The sequence below is a fragment of the Carlito syrichta genome, unplaced genomic scaffold, assembly GCF_000164805.1.
Source record: "Carlito syrichta isolate Samal-C Ts95f unplaced genomic scaffold, Tarsius_syrichta-2.0.1 Scaffold302576, whole genome shotgun sequence".
NCBI lineage: Eukaryota > Metazoa > Chordata > Mammalia > Primates > Tarsiidae > Carlito > Carlito syrichta.
The window spans coordinates 321,814-340,448 of record NW_007246672.1 but is presented as its reverse complement, the minus strand read 5'-3'; the positions used below and the strand labels follow the sequence as shown (position 1 = coordinate 340,448).

The 18,635-nt window shown below is 39.1% G+C and overlaps 1 protein-coding gene across 10 annotated transcripts in view; it reads left to right on the top strand.

Annotated features, from left to right (window-relative positions):
* Positions 1 to 18,635, top strand: part of DLGAP1 (DLG associated protein 1) — a 399,852-nt gene that overhangs the window by 75,874 nt on the left and 305,343 nt on the right. For all 10 annotated transcript variants that reach the window (XM_008056910.1, XM_008056911.1, XM_008056909.1 and 7 more), the window contains exon 2: positions 3,563 to 3,777. In XM_008056910.1, the coding sequence (XP_008055101.1) occupies positions 3,563 to 3,777 (215 nt within the window). The remainder of the gene's footprint in view (positions 1 to 3,562; positions 3,778 to 18,635) is intronic.

Here is an 18,635-nt window from a genome sequence, read left to right as displayed (position 1 = left end):
GATGACATGTGGTTTAAGTTATGGACGAGCTATATCTGAAATAGAAAATGCACTCTAATCTTCATTTTGTGTTATCAAAAAATTAAGATCTCTATTGGAGTGTTAATGCTTAAGCATAAGGATTAAGAAACAAATAATCCTTTTGTTTCTAATCCATAACTAGTGCAGACCCTGGCCTGTATGATATTGCTTTTATTATTATTATTTCATTATACCTGTTGGGTCCACTATCTCCTAAGCTGGTGTAGGCACACCGGACATCCTGCCAGCCTGACATCAACAAGGACCTGGGCTCTTTCTGTTCCAGTTTTTCCTTCTTACAAAGATTTTCAACCCTTAAACTGCTATCACCAGTAATAATGAAGACTTTTCTCAGATAGTTGCAAGGTTAACCTTTTCATTGGATTTTCCTAAATTTTTTCTCTCTGTGCAACTGAAGTGGAAAGACCCAGCAACCTCTGAGCAACTCACAATAGCAGCTACCGTCACATAATCGTCCTTTTATCAGATCAAAAGGGAACATTTCACTCTTTGGGCCCCTTACAAACTGGCATTCTTCCTTCTAAAACTGTGTGCCTGAGTAACATCTCCCTTTCACTTTAGCTTTTAAGAAACTAAATATAAAAACTGGCTCAATTATAGCAATTGTGCTGGCCCTTATAGTTCAGCAAAAGTGTTTTTCTTCTCCAAGATCTTGATTTTCTGTGTCTTTACATTTTTCCTAGAACTGATTTCTGTATTATTTTTATGGTAATCTTGTATAGTACCTTTAGGTATGTGAATAATGTATTAATATTCAAATTCCACTCTAATGGAAGTCACTTCCGTACAACCTCTTAGCTGCTATCATTTGAAAAGTATGATTGAGAGGTTTCTCAGCTGGTTTCCTTAGCAACAATTACAGACTGTTTCTAGTATAAACCCGATTTCTACCATAAATTAATTTTGAAAAAACACCTAAGCAGAGACCTGCCCTGTTTTGTTTCACAAACGATATGAGCTAGTCAGTTTACTAGTCTCTGACATATTCCAGGGAGCAATGCTCGTGAACTTCACATCAGTCCTGAGAAACAGCAAGTGTAGTGTGCACCATCTATGACCCTCAGCTATATACCAAGTCAGTTTCTAAAATGTAATCGCTAAGCCTGTAATGAATTTCTGAACATGAGCATATCAATGCAGTGAGTCACCTGCTGATGGAAGGAAAACAAGACTGTTCTCAACATTTAGAATTTCCTAAGAAATCTTTGTTGCTGTGGTGATTTTGATGCTTTCACCTAAAAAAGTAAAAACATCACATTGCTACTGGCATAATTAATCAGTAGCAATAAGTGTAAATGTAGCAAATGTGATGAATTACAAAGGTGTCATGGACTATAATTGTTCAGTTCTGCAAGTGCTCCAAAGCATAGTCTAAAAGAGAGGCAGCATCAACTAATGGTCAACATGGGGACCCAGGTACTACCTTGTTGAAACCCAACCCCTTCTTAGCTGTAACCTTGGGTGAGTAACATAACCTTCGTTTCCTCATCTGTGAAATGGAAAGAATAATAATAATACCACCCCTCAATGGTGTGGGTCAAATGAACTAACATTTATAAGCACTTAGAACAGTACCTGCACACCAGAAGCACAAGGTAAGAATTTGTTAAAGAGACATGCTGAGACTTAATCTTTGTTAGTACTTTTCAGAATTAGAAACTACGGACTGCTGTTTTCAAGTTCATAGGTAATAGTATTGCTTCATTCCGATGTTTCTACGTATAAACTTTAAAAATATATGAATAAATTAACCATTTAAGAAGGAAAGAGTCCTGTTTGTTTGTTTTTTTAAGTAGGACAGCTATTCTTACTTCCTAGAACCTATACTATCTAGAAATTTATGTCTAATGTGTGTGTGACATTATGGACAATTTTCTTAACACTTCCAATTTTAAAGTTATTTGTTATTAATTATAATGAAGTCCTGACCTTAAGAGTTAAACCAAAATACTCTGAACCCCAGCACTGCCATTTACTAGCTGTGCATCCTTTGGCAAGTTACTTAAGCTCTCTGAGCTCTTGCTTCTCATCTGAGGAAAAAAAAAAAGTTGAATTTGATGGACGTTATAAAGGATGTTGTATTGATGAAATAGAATCCTGTAGGCAAACTGCTCAGCATAGTTATATTATGTTTATGGATAATCGGTAAATAGCATCATATTATGTTCAGGGATAATCAGTAAATAGCATCAAAATATTAAATACTAACTTATCTTCTCATTGCAAACCTAGCTAATTCCAAGGAACACTTCCAGATACTCCCTCCTCATCACAATTACTAATAACTTCCGTTTCTTAGTGTCTCTTCAGTATGTATTCCACTTATGGCACCACATCTTAAACTTACTAACATATTGATTTGAAACAGTTTCTAAATTTATTTATTCTTTGTCTTCTTGTCTCTGTTAAAAGCATGTTAAGGGCAGGAACCAGCCTCCTCCTTTTTTAGTTTCTTTTAATTAAGCCCTGTGCGGTGCTCTGTGCACTGTAGGCTGTTTGTTACTTCTTGGTGGATAAAAAAAGTGGTCATTACACATTTCTTTTACCAAATGGAGGAGAGGTGAGATCCTAGGTTGAGTTCATGTTGAAGTGGAAAATCTAAGAGGAACTGAAGAGAAAGTCAAAAAAGAAGTCTTCAGGAACATAGCCCAAGGCCCTGCTGAACTCAAAAGGAATGATTGGGGCGGGGGGAACAGGTGCACTGACAACATTATCTTTTTGCTGTACCACTATTGGGGATTTTGAGTAAGAAGAGGCAAAGAACAATTCAGATAAGTAGTGGCAATACCAGGTAAGTAGCGCAGCCAGAAAGGCCAAAATGGGGAAGCTCACAAGAGGTGCTATTTATGTGTATATGTGTATATGTGTGCAGAAGCCAGCAAAAATAAAAATTAAAACACGCCATTAGCTTTCATGAGTAGATCACTGGAAATCGTTAAGGAGTGCTTCAAATTGCTCTATGGAGACTGAATGAAATACATATTACTATTCATGCTCTTATTAAATTAAGAGAGGTTCAGAAGGAATAGGTGATTGGGAAGTGAATACAGCTGGTATAGATCATTGATTAAGGAAGAGTGATTGGATACAAGATGGTAAAGTTGAAAGGTTCGGGAGAGACATAAATAAGTCAAAAAACAGTCCTGAATCTTAAATGACAATTGAATACAATTCATTGAAAATATCAAATAAAACTGCTCTCCCTTCGAATGGCATTCTTATGCCTAGCCTAACTATTGCCAGTATGAGAAAACTAAGAAGTAAAGATGGATCAGGGCCAAAGGTTTTAATTTTTCCTAATATACATGTTGTTTTAAAGATCGAGATGTAACTTGCATGTATTCAAAATATTTTCAAGCCTATTACAGTAAAACAAGCCGGTTACATTAACATTGAAAGGTTAATGTCTAAAGTTTAGATAATTATCTATGTTACACATATCCAGGGACAGACAGAAGAAAAAGAAAAGAAAAAGGTGGGATTTTATAGAAAGTGAATCATCTGTTTTATATCTGAATAGGTTCCTCAAGATGAATGGACAGGGTACACCCCTCGAGGTAAAGATGATGAAATTCCATGCCGAAGAATGCGGAGTGGCAGCTATATCAAAGCCATGGGAGATGAAGACAGTGGAGACTCAGACACAAGTCCCAAGCCTTCTCCCAAAGTTGCTGCACGAAGAGAAAGCTATCTCAAGGCTACTCAGCCATCCCTTACAGAACTCACCACACTCAAGTAAGTAACACTTCTGATGGTCCAGCTCCTTGCATTATTGACCAGGATCAGATTGTGTGATTCCTAGAGCAAGAGGGGCAAACACATCTTACAGGTGGAGCGAGGTAACACATTGAATGGTCTATTGATTTTGACAATGAATCTGATTTGTATATCCCAGTGCCTTCATAGACAAGGACACCCAGATATGCTCTGCTTAGATCATAACTGAACCCCTAGTCTCCAAGGCAAAGGTTTTGAAACAATCCATAATGGTTTCTGAAAAAAGAATAAAGATTGCTGGTCCATAAGACCATCCATGTATTCCAATGATTGGTCATTTGTTCAGCCACTAATTATGTAGGAAAACTCTTCTGTAAAAGATTCTTGAACTTTTTAGATAATTGAGTAAAATAATAGAGGAAATTTTCTTAGTGAAGCTTGTAGAATGTGTCCATGCTTGAAAATTGGATGATATGTAAAGGAAGATTCTTGATACACAATTTTTAATTTGGGCACTCAATACATATTATAGTCTGTAAAACTTTAAAAGTGATTTTATTTTGAAAAATGTGTGATTATATGTATAGTCATTTAATGAAAAGGGCACATTCTGAGAAGTGTGTCATTAGGCAATTTCATTGTTGAATGAATGCCACGGGGATGTACTTACATAAACCCAAATGGCATAGCCCATTACACATATGGGCTACATGGTATAGACTACAAATCTGTACGTCGTATCACTGTACTGAATACTGTAGGCAACTGTAACACAGTGGTATTTGCATATCTAAACCCAAAAAAGGTACAGTAAAAATACAGTATTGTAATCTTATGGGGCCACCATCATATACACAGGCCATCATTGATTGAAATGTTGTTATGTAACACATTACTGTAGGCCTTACCTTAATTTGTGCTGTTTGTAAACAGAGAACAGTATTATAAAGGAAACCACTGAAGTAGATTCTTTTAAACAAGACTGGATTTAATTTTTAATACTGTTTATAGAGAGTATATCAGAGCCTTGGAACATGGAAATAGAGAGAATTCCATCTGGACCTGAAAAATATATTACAGATAATTAGTATTTTTAAAGTGCCTTTGATCCTATATTTTTATGAAATACATATTACTATTCATGCACTTATATTATGCTACTAAATAAAATATTAAAAGACAAAATAAATAAAACAGAAAACACCAAAACAGTCAAGTTAAGGAAAACAAACCAGATTGTTAATCAAACAAGAACATTGAAAAACAGCTGACTGCTCTGTGATGAGAATGTATTTAAATAGCAAAATACATTGTATTTTAAAGAACTGGACAGAGACATCGCCTCATAAATTCTTTTTTAAGGGATCATGTGGAACCACTCTAGCTCATATTAATCAAAAATTAACAACGCATTAGTAAACCAACTGAAGAAAAGTCCTCCTTTCTTTTCTTTGGCTTCCAGTTGCTCCTCCTCTTCCCTTTATGACTGCATGGATTTATTTTCTAGGACTGTCATAGCAACAAAATACTACAAACTTTGGCTTGATTAAATATACTTATTTCCAAATAATGTCATATTCACAGATACTGGTGGTTAGGAATCCAACATATCTACTAGGGGAATACAATTAAACCTGTAACAAGGCCACACAAGCTTCAAGTCTATCACGGAAATAAAAAAATAGAAACAGGTCTTCAATGCACTTTGGCACACCTAGCAGAAGCTCAGAAGTTTACATGAAAAGAACTGAATTTATAATAAAGGCAATGGGCCAAGGTGGTATGAAAGAAGGTAGCCAAGGGCCCATTTGACAAATAACCTTCTTTAGACCTTAAAACATCTCTCCTTAGAAACTATAATAGGTAGTCATGGTCATCGTGTTAAGTGATATCTTCCAATAGATGAAAAGAGGGAACGCAGTGGTCAGGAAAGTCACTTAGACTCACGACCTCCAGAATCCTTTCCAATTCCTGAGTATCTTGTTAGGTCATCATTCATTGAATGACACCTTGGGTCTTGGATGATAAGGTACAATGATTGACCAGGTGCATGGCTCACACCTGTAACCCTAACACTCTGGAAGGCTGAGGCGAGAGGATTGCCTGAGCCCAGGAGTTTGAGACCAGCCTGGGCAACATGGCTAAACCTCCTCTCTACAGTGAACCAAAAAGTTAGCTGAAATGTTTTTTAATTATTTTTTTAAAAAGATGCAGTGACTGCTGCCATGCCCAGCAATGCCCAGGTAAGAGGACAACAGAAAGGAGCAGAGTCAAGAGGAGGGTAAGGAGAGTGCTCTGAAGGTAGCTGAGGACAGGGGAGGGACAGAAATCAACACTCACAATTGTGCCTTGGGGCTACTCTCATAGCTTCAGGGGTGTGGAGAATCCCTCTGAAACCACTGGAACTTTCTTTCTCATCTGACTTCCTCACAACATTATCTTTCTCTAATGTCCTGGATCATATTTTTACAGCCCTCTTATTTCTTTTACTGCTCAGAAGTTTTAAGAGCAGGAAGAAGCAAATATACAGATGTGGCTAGGCTGGTGGTAGAGGGTCAGCTAATTCAGACAGTGAAATTGTACTTAGTGAACTAAGTATAAGTTAGGGGCTCTACACTTACGGAAATTCAAAATGGCAGCCAGTGAACTAGGGGACTCCTGGTACACTGAAAAACATTTTTCTCTACTTATGATGGAGTTTCACCCAATCTTCTTTGCTGTCTCCTATTCTTTTTTTTTTTTTTTTAATATTTGTTCAGCCCTGGGGGCTTTTTCTTTTTCTTTTTCGTTATAAAGATGTGGGGTACAATTCAGGGTTAGGTATACAAACAGTGATTATGCAGGTACCCTTGTTGATGAGGCATGCCATCCCTCCCCTAGCAGTTTCCCTCAACTGGCAGTCCCACCCACCCTCCCATGACAGTTTCCCATTACTGCCAATCACTTTCTCATAGTATTATAATTGTTCAAAGTCCACTTATGAGTGAAAACATATGGTACTCTGTTCTTTGATTCTGTCATCTTTGACAAAGCCTCCAACAACAACCACTGGGGAGAGGTGAACCTATTCAGTAAATGGTGCTGGGAAAACTGGCTGACCACATGCAGAAGATTGAAACAGGACCCCTACATATCACCATACACAAAAATTAACTCTAAATGAATCAAAGTCCTAAATGTAAAACCTCAAACTATAAGAATCTTAGAAAACACAGGAGACACCTTTATGGAAATTGGAACTGGCAACCAATTCCTATTCAGAACCCTAAAGGCCAATACCTTAAGAAATAAGATAGACAAGTGGGATCTCATCAAACTAACGAGCTTCTGCAAAGCAAAAGAAGCCATCAAGAGAGCAGGGAGACAACCCACAGAATAGGAAAAAATATTTGCCAACTGTATGTCTAATAAAGGCCTAACTGCTGTCCCCTATTCTTTAGCAGGCAAGAGAACATCTGACCAACATCCCAACATGTCTTTCTCCTCTGTGCTGCCATCCCATTCCCCAGAATTATTTCTCATTATCTACCTACCTCCAGTCATTTCTCTTTCACTGTTTTATGAGTTTCCTTTATCATTCCAGTCTACCTATTAAACCTCCATCATCTTCAATTCCATAGGATTATTAGTGGTTTCTAGTTGAACCGGATTTAAGGAGATACACAAGAAAAGGAAAATAAACTATGGAGGCAAAAATTCAGACATGACATGACTCATAATCAGTTCTGTCTTTAATTTCTTGATGATGTTTTGACTGGAGTTCATTGTTTTTCTAGAAGTTTGAAGTATTCCATCCCTCATAAGAAAAAAGATCCCCATATCCTGGAATTCTGGTTCCTCAAAAAAGAAAACTATATTTATGTTCCTACTTCTTTGACATTTAAGTCAATTTTTTTCTCCTTCCTCCTCAGCAATTCACAGCTTTAGGGATGAATCATAGCCATGAACCAAGATAACTAAAATTAGTCAAGTGAGATTGGGGCAACATTTCGTTTGAGGTTTTCAACTCCCATCTTCTCTCAGAAATGTTGAAGAGAAGGCACTCCTACACTTTCTTACATTGTTTTTCTTTTTTCTTTTTCTTTTTCTATTTTCCAAAGGCATCTTAAGGGTTTATTTATATGGGTGGTTTCATCAACTACCTCATGTTAGTTATTGGATCTTCAGATACATAAGGCTAAGATGAGTTGAAGTTCTGGAGTTAGGAGTGATCTTCAGACAATGAAGTCCATCTTTGTGCCTGCAAAACTCCACCTGTATCTACTATGAAAACGATTTCATTTCTGTCATTCTATTCTCTTATTCTACAGCTATTAAAAAATCCCTTCACCTCATCACTAGATTTCCTTTCTCCCTTACCTATTAGCTAACAATGAATTTGAAATGGCATGTCACCCAAGAATACTCTGAATGGTTTCTGAATGGTTAGTAATAAATTTCCAGGCAAATGGGGGAGAGATGTGGGGGCAAGAGTTCCCTCAAAGCATGTTGCTGCAGCTTGGCATTGATGGAGAACTTAAGTCTCTTACTTGGATTTCCTGTAATATGCTATTTATTCTAGAACTGAGACTATTGCCTGCTATCATGGTTAGTTAAAATCATGCCCAAATCCCATCTTAGGCTTTTGTTTTATATACTGCAGAATAACTTTTTTAAATGATATTAAGTGAGCTGTCATTTAAAAGATTCTAAAGTTAAATTCAAATATCCCTTAATCCTAGGCAAATAGCACATTAAAATGTCTTATACTTTTCTATCTCTTTTTTCAGACACTAAGAAAAATTTTCCCCTGGAAGAAATAGTCAGTCAGGACTTTGAAACTCCAATGAAACTGGGGAGAAGGACCCCAGGCTTTTGCAAGAGGTACTAGAACTAGTGCTTTTGATAAAGCATCTAACAAAAGGCTTCAGAAAGGTGTAGTTTCTATTCTAAATGCCTTAAAGGCAGATAGTTTTTCATTTTCAGGATGGTTAATCCTCTTCATCTTTGTTTTTTTTTTCCTAATGTGAACCTTTTTTTGGTTTGTTTTAGATAAAGTGGAGGAATAATAAATGGCTGTATAGTTTTTGGCATCTATATTAATGTCTTTGAAGTTCCTCATAAATGAGAATTTCAGGCTCTTAGTGTGGATGACACCACTAAGGTGGTTCTTCCCACAACCCCCAACCCCTGGCCGTGGCAGACAGCATTAGCAGATCCCAACATTGATGGATCACATTACTTTTCCCATTGAACACAAACTAGACTTTGAAACTAGTCGCAACCTTATACTCCAGCTGCCATAATCCACAATGCCCACAGGTTCTAACCTTGGTCTACATGAAAGGTCTCTGAGGAACCTTTCAGCATTAATGTGTATAATTGTAGGGGGGGAGGCACAATGGAGCTGGCAGTTCACAGTTTAAAGACAAAATGAAGTAGTATTGGTCATGAAAATAATTTGAGAGGAGGTGGATATGGCACTCTCCTTCCACTTGAATTCTGGAGATTTAAAATGCATCAAATCTACATGAGAAACCCAAAACTATAACCTCTTGCTGGAGTCTCTCTTTTCTGTTTATCTTGTACAAGTTTTTCTCTCCCATTTTTTTCTCTCTAGACACACTGTGTCCTCTGCCTGTTCCTCACATTCCACACGCCCCTCCTACCCACCTACTGTTCCTCGTGTTCTTTTTCTTCCCAGAAAAGGAGAGGATGGGGGTGAAGATGGGAGCATCGCCATTTTTTCCAAAAACGTGAACCATACTTAAAAACATAGCAACATATATCATTCCATCTTTGTCCTGAGTAGTATGAAATGTCTCTGTTTTCCTTTGTTGTCTGTTTTTTCCTGGATGCTTTTCATCCGTCTCCTACCTGTCCCTCAGTATCACTGTAACATGCAATAGCAAATATTCCATACTTTGACAAGAGAACAGAAAAACACAATCTGACACCACAATTTTGTGGTGTCATCCTCAGTGATATAAACTCAGGGTCATTTCCTGTCTTCCCTGACCATGGTACTTTCTTCTGTTTTCCTCTTTCTTTCAAACTCTCCCTTGCCCCCACTTTCTAAAATAATAATAAGTAGGAAAAATTTAAAACAGGGAAAGTTCTTCTTGCTTATAGACAAACTATTACATGGTCATCAACAAATTATCTAAATACCTTTGAAACTCTTGCTAGAAATAAGCCCGATTGGCCGGGCATGGTGGCTCAAGTCTGTAATTTCAGCACTTTGGGAGACAGAGGCAAGAGGATTGCCTGAACCCAGGGATTCAAGACCAGCCTGGGCAACTTGGTGAGACCTTGTTTCTACAATAAGTCAAAAAAAAAAAATAAGCTGGGCATGATAGCACGCACCTGTAGTTCCAGCTACTTGGAAGGCTAAGGTGGAAGGATCACCTGAGCCCAGCAGGTTGAGGCTGTGGTGGCCGGGAGTATGCCACAGCACTCCAGCCTGGGCAACAGAGTAGGACTTCAACTCAAAATAAAAAAGAGATAAGCCTGATTAAGAAAAAAACTCTGTATACCTAACCCTGAATTGTACCCCACATTTTTAAAATTAAAAAAAAAAAGAAAGAAACTCATACAGAAAATTGCATATGATAATCGATAATAGGTCAGGCACGGTGGCTTAAACCTATAATCCCAGCACTTTGGGAGGCCAAGGTGAGAGGATTGCATGAGCCCATGGGTTCGAGAACAGCCTGGGCAACTTGGTGAGACCACGTCTCTACAATAAATCAAAAAATTAACCAGGCGTGGTGTCACATGCCTGTAGTTCCAAACAGATAATCGATAATCAGTCTCGCATCACTACACCCAGCTTTAAAAAACAAAAATCGTCCTTCACTGGGCTATGAATGCCCTCTCCAAATGATGTGAGCATTTGTGAATATTATAGTCCATATCATAGCCTGGTCTCTTGCTGTACAATTACTCTTTAGAAAAGCCAGTTTGGAAAGGAAACCTGTATAGACTGAACAGTCTCGACAATGGTCTTGACTACAGAGAGGACATAACTACTTGTGTGCCTTTAAACGAGGTGAAATAATGAAAGGAAGTTCAGATATTTTTCAGAGAGAAGAAAAGAAATGTTTTAAAAGTAGGAAAACATTTACATTTTAACCAGGTTTTAAGTGCCTGACTCAGCTCTAAGGTCTTTACAAACATGTTTTATTTCATCATCACAACATTATTCATGCGATTTTGCCCATTTTACAGATGACAAATTTGCATCCCAGAGAGACTGAAAAACTTTTCCAAAGTTACCTATCAATCAAATGTCAGAGCTAAGATTTGAGCCCGTGTTGAATGAAGAAAACAAGACGAGCTAGACGGAAGTTGAACTTACTAAGACTGTATTGATGAGCTATTAAAAAGAAGTTTAGGCAACCCCCTCGGGTCCCCTCCCACTCTGGAAGCTTTTCTGTCCTCTAACTAAATCTTTCTTTAAAAAAAACAAAAGAAGTTTAATGATGGAGGGAAAAGGAAGATCAACTGGGTGCAGACAACTGAGAAGTGGTACCCGGGAAAAAGAGACATTCGTAACAGATTTGTGAGAATGAAGAATGGATTTGAAGGGGTGTTAGATGGCTGCAGTAAAGTAAGTTCTGAGCCGGAAGCTGAAACAAGAAGGACCTTGAGAAAGTCTTGACTCAGGCTTGGCCTGGAATGAAGGAAGGACCAGGACCAAAGGATCAGAGAACTACCGGAGGCATGGCTGACAGAGGACACAGGGAGAAGTCCTCTTAGGAGCCTGGGTTCAGACTGTGGGGACTAGTACAGTAACACATCCTGTACCTGTATCTGTTCTGGGGCTTACAGTATATAGCCCAAGCCTTCTTCATGTGACCTTGAACCAGGTTTGCAACCTTGATAGCTGGCATTGGGGGTTGTGTAAACTAAGCCCTTACACAGCAGAGAGATGCAAGCAGGGGAAGGTCCCAGATTAGGGTTCTAGAAACAAAGATTCCCCACTCCCCTTAGATTGCACTGACCAAAGATGCTGCTCACTGTCCTTCCAGGGAGACTCCTGTTTGCAGAGTCCTAAAATTCCTTTGTCTTGCCTGTCTACTGAGTGCTCTTCTTTCAATTTAATATTTATGTTCCCTGTTACAGTGCAGACAACCAGGTAAAGAGAACACCCTAGCCAGGCTCGGTGGCTCAGCCTGTAATCCCGTGCCTTTGGGAGGCTGAGGTGAATGGATTGCCTGAGCCCGCAGGTTCGAGACCCGCCTGGGCAGGCGAGACCTCATCTCTACAATAAAATCAAAAAATTAGCCGGGCATGGTAGCGCGCGCCTGTAGTTCCAGCTACTTGGAAGGCTGAGGCAGAAGGATCGCCGGAGCCCAGCAGGTCGAGGCTGCGGTGGCCGGGAGCGGCCACTGCACTCTAGTCTGGGTGACAGAGTGAGACTCCAACTCAAAAAAAAAAAGAGAGAACACCTTAATTACAATCAGAAGCTGTATTTATGTAATCACTTACTCACTCATTTATTCATGCAACAAACATTTATTCAGGACCTTTAATAATTTAAGTACTGTGTGAGTCATTTATACCTTGGTTTCAATATCATTATTAAATACTTTACTGAAATCTTGCTTTCCAGAGTCAAGTGGGAAAAAAATAGACACACACACACACACACACACACACACACACACACACACACTAAAGTTTAAGGATGGCAAAAGCAACTGGGTTCAGTATTTCATGCCTATAATCCCAGCACTTTGGGAGGCTGAGGCAAGAGGATAACCTAGAACCTAGGAGTTAGAGACCAACCTGGGCAACATAGTGAGACCTTGTCTCTACAAAAAAAAAAAAAAAAAAGCTAGTTGGGTGTGGTGGCTCACACCTTTAGTCCCAGCTACTCAGAAGGCTGAGGCAGAAGAATGGTTTAAGTCCAGAAAGTCAAGGCCACAGCTATCGTGCCACTACACTCTAGCCTGGGCAACAGAGTGAGACTCCAACTAGAAAAAAAAAAAAAAAAAAAGAATGGCAAAAACAGACACCACAGAGAAAAAAGTAACTTAAAATTCAGGGGTCAGAGGTTTTAAAGTTGATAGTTTTGTTGAGAATTTTTTTCTGATCAGAGAAATCTGGTTTACCTGGTATGAGGAAGGGATAGGTTTTATTTACTGGGGCTTTTTTCTTTGTGTGTTTTTTTATTATTATTATTTTTCAGGTTACTATTTTGTCAGCATAGTTCAAGTTCTTAGCTTTACTTCACTTTATACCATTAAATAAGTCCTCATTATGAACCCAGATTACAGGACATTATGCAGGAAGGAGAAAAGCTTCTTTAAGAGGATGCCTAGGCGGACATATTAGGGGCTGCATCTAATCTTTTTTGGAAACAGGCTAGGTATAAGTCCTAAATAAATGCATCTTTACAAAGGATGCATATGGAATAGCAGAACCATCAACATTCCTATATATAACACAGGAGGAAATGAGATCAAAATTGCAGCCCAAGGAATTTGGGTTAGCTACAAGGAGAAACTTTTAGTTGCAAAGTTATTCATTATTGAATAAATTAATTTGGAAATTTTTAGAGAAACTTTCTTAGGCATCTTTTGAAACAACTTGAATTCTATTTCTTTGTGAGCTTTGATAATTGTGCTTGAGTGAGACCAATAAAATATCGATGTTAAGATTTTTCCAGTCTGAGGAGTCCAAGACTTCAGCATAAGTTCAGTACCATATTTTTATCATGTGCATTGATCCTATATTTTCAGGCTAAGCACACAAGAAGATGCAACTTCAAGGCACTCAAATAATTCAGTACTCCTTACATACATCACTTATTTTCCTCATGCTTTCTTTTCTATAGATGGAATGACCATTTTTCTAAATATAGTTTTGAAACTTTGCAGCTCACCTCTGACTTCTTTGAGCTTAGGGCTTCACTATTCTCGCATGAATGATCGCAGTGGATTAATTTATCTTGCTGCCCCCAGCCTGTCTCTACTCCAACTCCTTCTATAGACTGTCTACTGGGTTACTGAAAACTCATCTCTGATTTCCATTTTGTCTCTGCACAATGTCCTAGATGTAGCATTCACAATTTCACAGTAAGACTGCTTTCTCCTTTGGGATCTTCGCTTCTGCTGTTCCCTTCCAAGTATTCTATGCGTCGATCAACTTTTGCTACTAATTGCTGTGAGGGTCTATTTTGCTGGCTTCAGGTCTATGCTAGTTAGAATAGGCTAGATTATGATGAGGGTGAAAAAACAACCCACAAGTCACAGAGGCTTCCAACAACAAAAATATATTTCTTGTTCATGCTATGTGTCCATCTTGGGTAAGGAGGAAACATAATCACTCAGGGGCCAGGTTGGGGCTATATCAATCAACAGTCCCAAAGTCACCAAGGAAGGGGAAGAGCACAGGGTGAACTGAGCACTGGCTCTTAAAGCCTCCTCTCTGCCTCCATTCCCATTTCATTGGCAAAGCTAGTGATGTGGTAAGGTCTAGCATTAAAGAGGACAAGGATGGCACTCTTACCATGTGTGTGGGACACAGACACACAAAACAATATTTGGCAACCAGCACTAATGACTCTCAAAGTCTGTCCTTCTGGACACTAAATATTTGGCTCACTGTCTCTTCTGCCAGCAAAATATATTCATGCCCCATCACCACCATCAGAGGAAGCAAAACCCCAAAACCCTATCCTAGCACAATATCAGCCTCAAAGTTTATGGTCTTTGGGTGATGTGTGATAATTTGTGAAGCAGGGAATGATATCCAGTAATATCTACATCTGGTCCAGATGAGTCTTTGCACATACAGACTCAAAAAGACAAATTATGTGCCTCCCCCATATCCCATATTAATGGTGGAATAAGAACAAAAAATCCATAATAAAATTCATGTTCAGAAGGCAGAAGAGGGAGATCACAGTAGTCATTGGTCCATAGCAATTCTGCAATCCTGCTGGGTAGGATGTTGCTGGGTCTCTAACCTGGAAGAGGGACTGTGTCTTGATAAGGCTGCAATTCTGCTCCCTGGGAGCAACTTCCTTGTCCATTGTTCTCCATGTCACTTCTTTGTCCGTTGTTCTCCATCAGCTCCCTGCTCTGGGAGAGTTGTCTATTTCTTTTATCCTTCTTGTCCATATCCATAGTACATCAGGGAATGTGTGCTCCTTAGAAGCCCAAGAGATCCTTTAGGATACCTCCAGTTACCATGTCTTTGAATCTAGGCTGTGATTCTTTCAGTAGTACAGCTCTCTTAAACCTGCAATCAGGTTCTTATCTACTGATTCCAGTGAGTTCCACGTACCAACTGTCACACCCACAGAACCCTTCTAGATACAATTATCATGATTATTTTTGCTCAATTTGTTTGCATTCTGATTCCTATGCCTCTCTTTATCTTAGATACTCAGCCTATTGGGTAAAATAGGAGAACCAAATTTATTAGCTGGTTCCCTGTGAATTATTTTATCTAATCAAGAGGATTTACTGAATGGTATCTTCATCCAGTCATCTGATTCCATTTAGAGGTTTGAACAGTGAGGTGAGGTAGCCATATTCTTGATATGAACTTTGCCATGAAGGGGAGTTTTTATCATGTTTTTATTGCTCAAAACCTTCTGAGGTTTACCTTTTATAAGTACAGGTGAAATCAGTTGCTACTTCCAATCCTGCAAGTCCACAGATGTCTAGACTCTCCTTATTTCCCTTCATCGCTACTTACAGTCTCACCAATCCTCTTCTGAGTTCATTTCCAAATATGTAATGCCTTATCAAAGGTTGACAGCAGCAACCAGCACATACTATTAAAGCTGTGCTTTGCAACTACTCCTCCTGGAGTTATGGGCTCATTTGTTACATCATCTGCCTTCCAAGTTGTTGTAGACAGTAACTTACCAAATGATTCACCACTGCATAACACAAATCAACATTGTTTCAGCCTCTAATAAATGATGACTTTGCTGCCTGCTTCCAAATCCTGAAACCATACCCACATATTATGGGGGCATTTTATTGTTCTTGTTACATGAGCACCTCATTTCTGGTGCCAACTTATGCCCTAACTAAGATAGGCTAGGTGATTAAAAGTTCCCAAACCTAAAAAGTGTATTTTTGTGCTCACAATATATATCCATCATGAGTTGACAGATGGCTCTGCTCATTGGAGTCACTCAAATACCCAGAATAACTGAGTCCATCTCAGCAGATGCTTTCATGATTACCAAATCAGAGAAAGGGAATGCGGTGAATTGAACACTATTTCCTGGAATGATACACATCACACCCACCCACATTTTATTGCTTAAGCCATCTACATGACCATACCTAATTTCAAAGAAGCAAAGAAGTGCAATGCTATCATATGCCCAGAAATCGGAGACCTGGATATATTTGGTGAACAGCAGTCATAATATCTCAAGGTGTTTGTTTATGCTATTCCCCGCCCTATAACTCTGGAATGCCATCTCCTATACTTTTTTTATTCAACAAAGACTTACTACAGCATAGTGCTCTGAGGCCAAATTACCTATGTTCAAACTTGTAGTCATGTTATATCAATGTGTTACTGTTGAAAAATCATTTTGCCTTTCTGTGCCTCAATTTCCTCATCATTTTTATAAGTATGATAATATTTCCTACCTCAAGAGTAATTGTGAAGATTCAAGACAGTGTAATATTTGTGAAGCACTTAACACAGTACCTGGCACATGCTAAGTGCTCCATGTTAACTATTATCATCATTATTAGTTTTTACCACCTATGTGCTAAGCATTGTGATATTTTATAGTAGTCAGGATTCCTACCTAGTACAGCAGAATTTACAATCTAATTAGGGAGAAGACTAAAAGAAAGTCTCCATTCTTTTACATCTTCCTCTCAAATTCAACCTCTGGCTGTCAGCCATTATTTCTTTCTCCTGAGAATTCCCAAAGCACTGTGATAACATTTCTCAAGGTAGTAATAGCCTTCTTACACTTGTCTATTTTCTCTGCCCCTCATGTAAAAGGAGGTTCAATCACTATCCAAAGGAATGTCTGTGAAGCACTTGGCACAGAGTCTGCCGAAAGGGAATGCTGAACAAATGCTAACATACCATTACACCATCCCTCTATGACTAAGTTGCCCTGAGCAGTAGCCTCCCAGTGTGGCTTTAACCGGAAGTTGTTGAGTTGAATTGTCATCTAACACCTGCCCAGCATTTTTTAGCTGTGCCTGTGCTCTCGCAGACTTCACCCTCCCTCTGCTTCTGAATCTGTGGTTCTCTGAAAATCTCTCTGTTCCTTCTCAAACCTACTTTGCATTGCCAGCCCACCTGGAGGCTGGGAGCTCAGTCTGGCAGGTACACATTAGCAAGTTAAAAATATCTACACAGCCGTCCCTAGTATTGTCATCCACTTTGAACATTAGCATATTTCCTTCACTTCATCTGGGGAATCCCAGGTCTTTCTGGTTCCACAGATGGGCGGGGAAGCTATAAAAGACCAGCATTAACTAGTCCTTTTAGAATTGAGGAAGGGTCCTCACCAATGATCACACCAACTACTCAGCATTCTTCAAGAATTATTTGTGAACCCACATAACCCACTGAAATACCATCTATCCTGCAGGTAGTTATATTTTCATTTTCTTCCAAGCCTATTTTTTTCAAGATAAATCATTGTAATTGTAAATAGCCATTTATCAAGTGTTTTTAGTACATCATATGATCCTCTCTATGGCCTCAGAAGGAGTTTGGAGTTTATTTTAACCAACACTTTATAAGGGTTTCTCATAGTTATGAGCCTCACAGGTTCTTAAGTTCCAGCCCTCTGCTTTCCACTCCAACTTTCCTCTTTCCACTGACTCATGGAACTCTGAGGACTTTTCCCCCAACAGTCTGGGGACTGTCTTCACCATCTGGACATTGTTCTTGACTTCCAGCTCAGAATCTTCTTTTAGTTCTTTGGACCTCTTCTCTTTCCCAGAAAAAGCAGAGCTGAGAGTTCCCGGCATAGATCCAGATTACCAACTGCCTATGAAATTGCCACCACCTCGGTAGCATCATTCCTGTGCCAGATTTCGGGAGAGGTGAACAGGCGCCACCTCTGCTGTGGGTTCAGGGTCCTGAGAAGCTTGGCCTGATCCTGGAGCTGTGTCTTCAGAGCCTGGGATTTAAAAGCCAAGCTAGGACCTCTTTCCCTTGTTGCTGACCTTTGCCACTCAGTGAAGAAAGATTGTATTGGAATTTTAGAGTAAGAGAAGCAAGAGATGAAAATAGCTTGCTGTGTTCATTAAGCATGAGATGGCATTTCTTCACTGAAAGGAGTCACTTCTCGACACTGAGCTGGGTCCAGTCGTCTGAAGGGAGCTAATGGTGGGCATCTCTTCCCAAACCCGTACTTAGTTTTGTCACCTTGGTAACTCGCTACTGGCCATGGTGGAATATTTGTATCATGAAAATCTGCAGACTTTGCGAGTCAGAGCTTCTTCCTCCCAGAGTCAATTTGTAAACACTGACCAGTATGCCACCATGCATTGTCTTCATGTAGCCTTTCTTCAGAGATAGGATAAAAGAAAACTCTTAGAAGCAAAACTAGAAAGAACCTTAGAGATGATTTCAACCTGTAGTATTACAAAATGAGGAAATGGAGGCCCAGAGGAAAGCAGTGTCTTGCTTAATCTGTACAGCAAGTTTTAGGATCCAGGTCTTCTTACTCCCACCAAGATTTCTTTCCAGAAGAATCAAAGAGTTTTCAAGCTACCACCTTCCCTAGAGGAGATAGGAGAGATATAAGGCTCTGTCTCCACTGCACAGATATGATTAAGTGCCACCAAGAGCAAAGAAAACAATTTTGCGTTAATTATCTGGAAGTTTCAGTGTTACATTATGTACAGTGCCTCTAAATATAAGTGCTGTAATTGTTC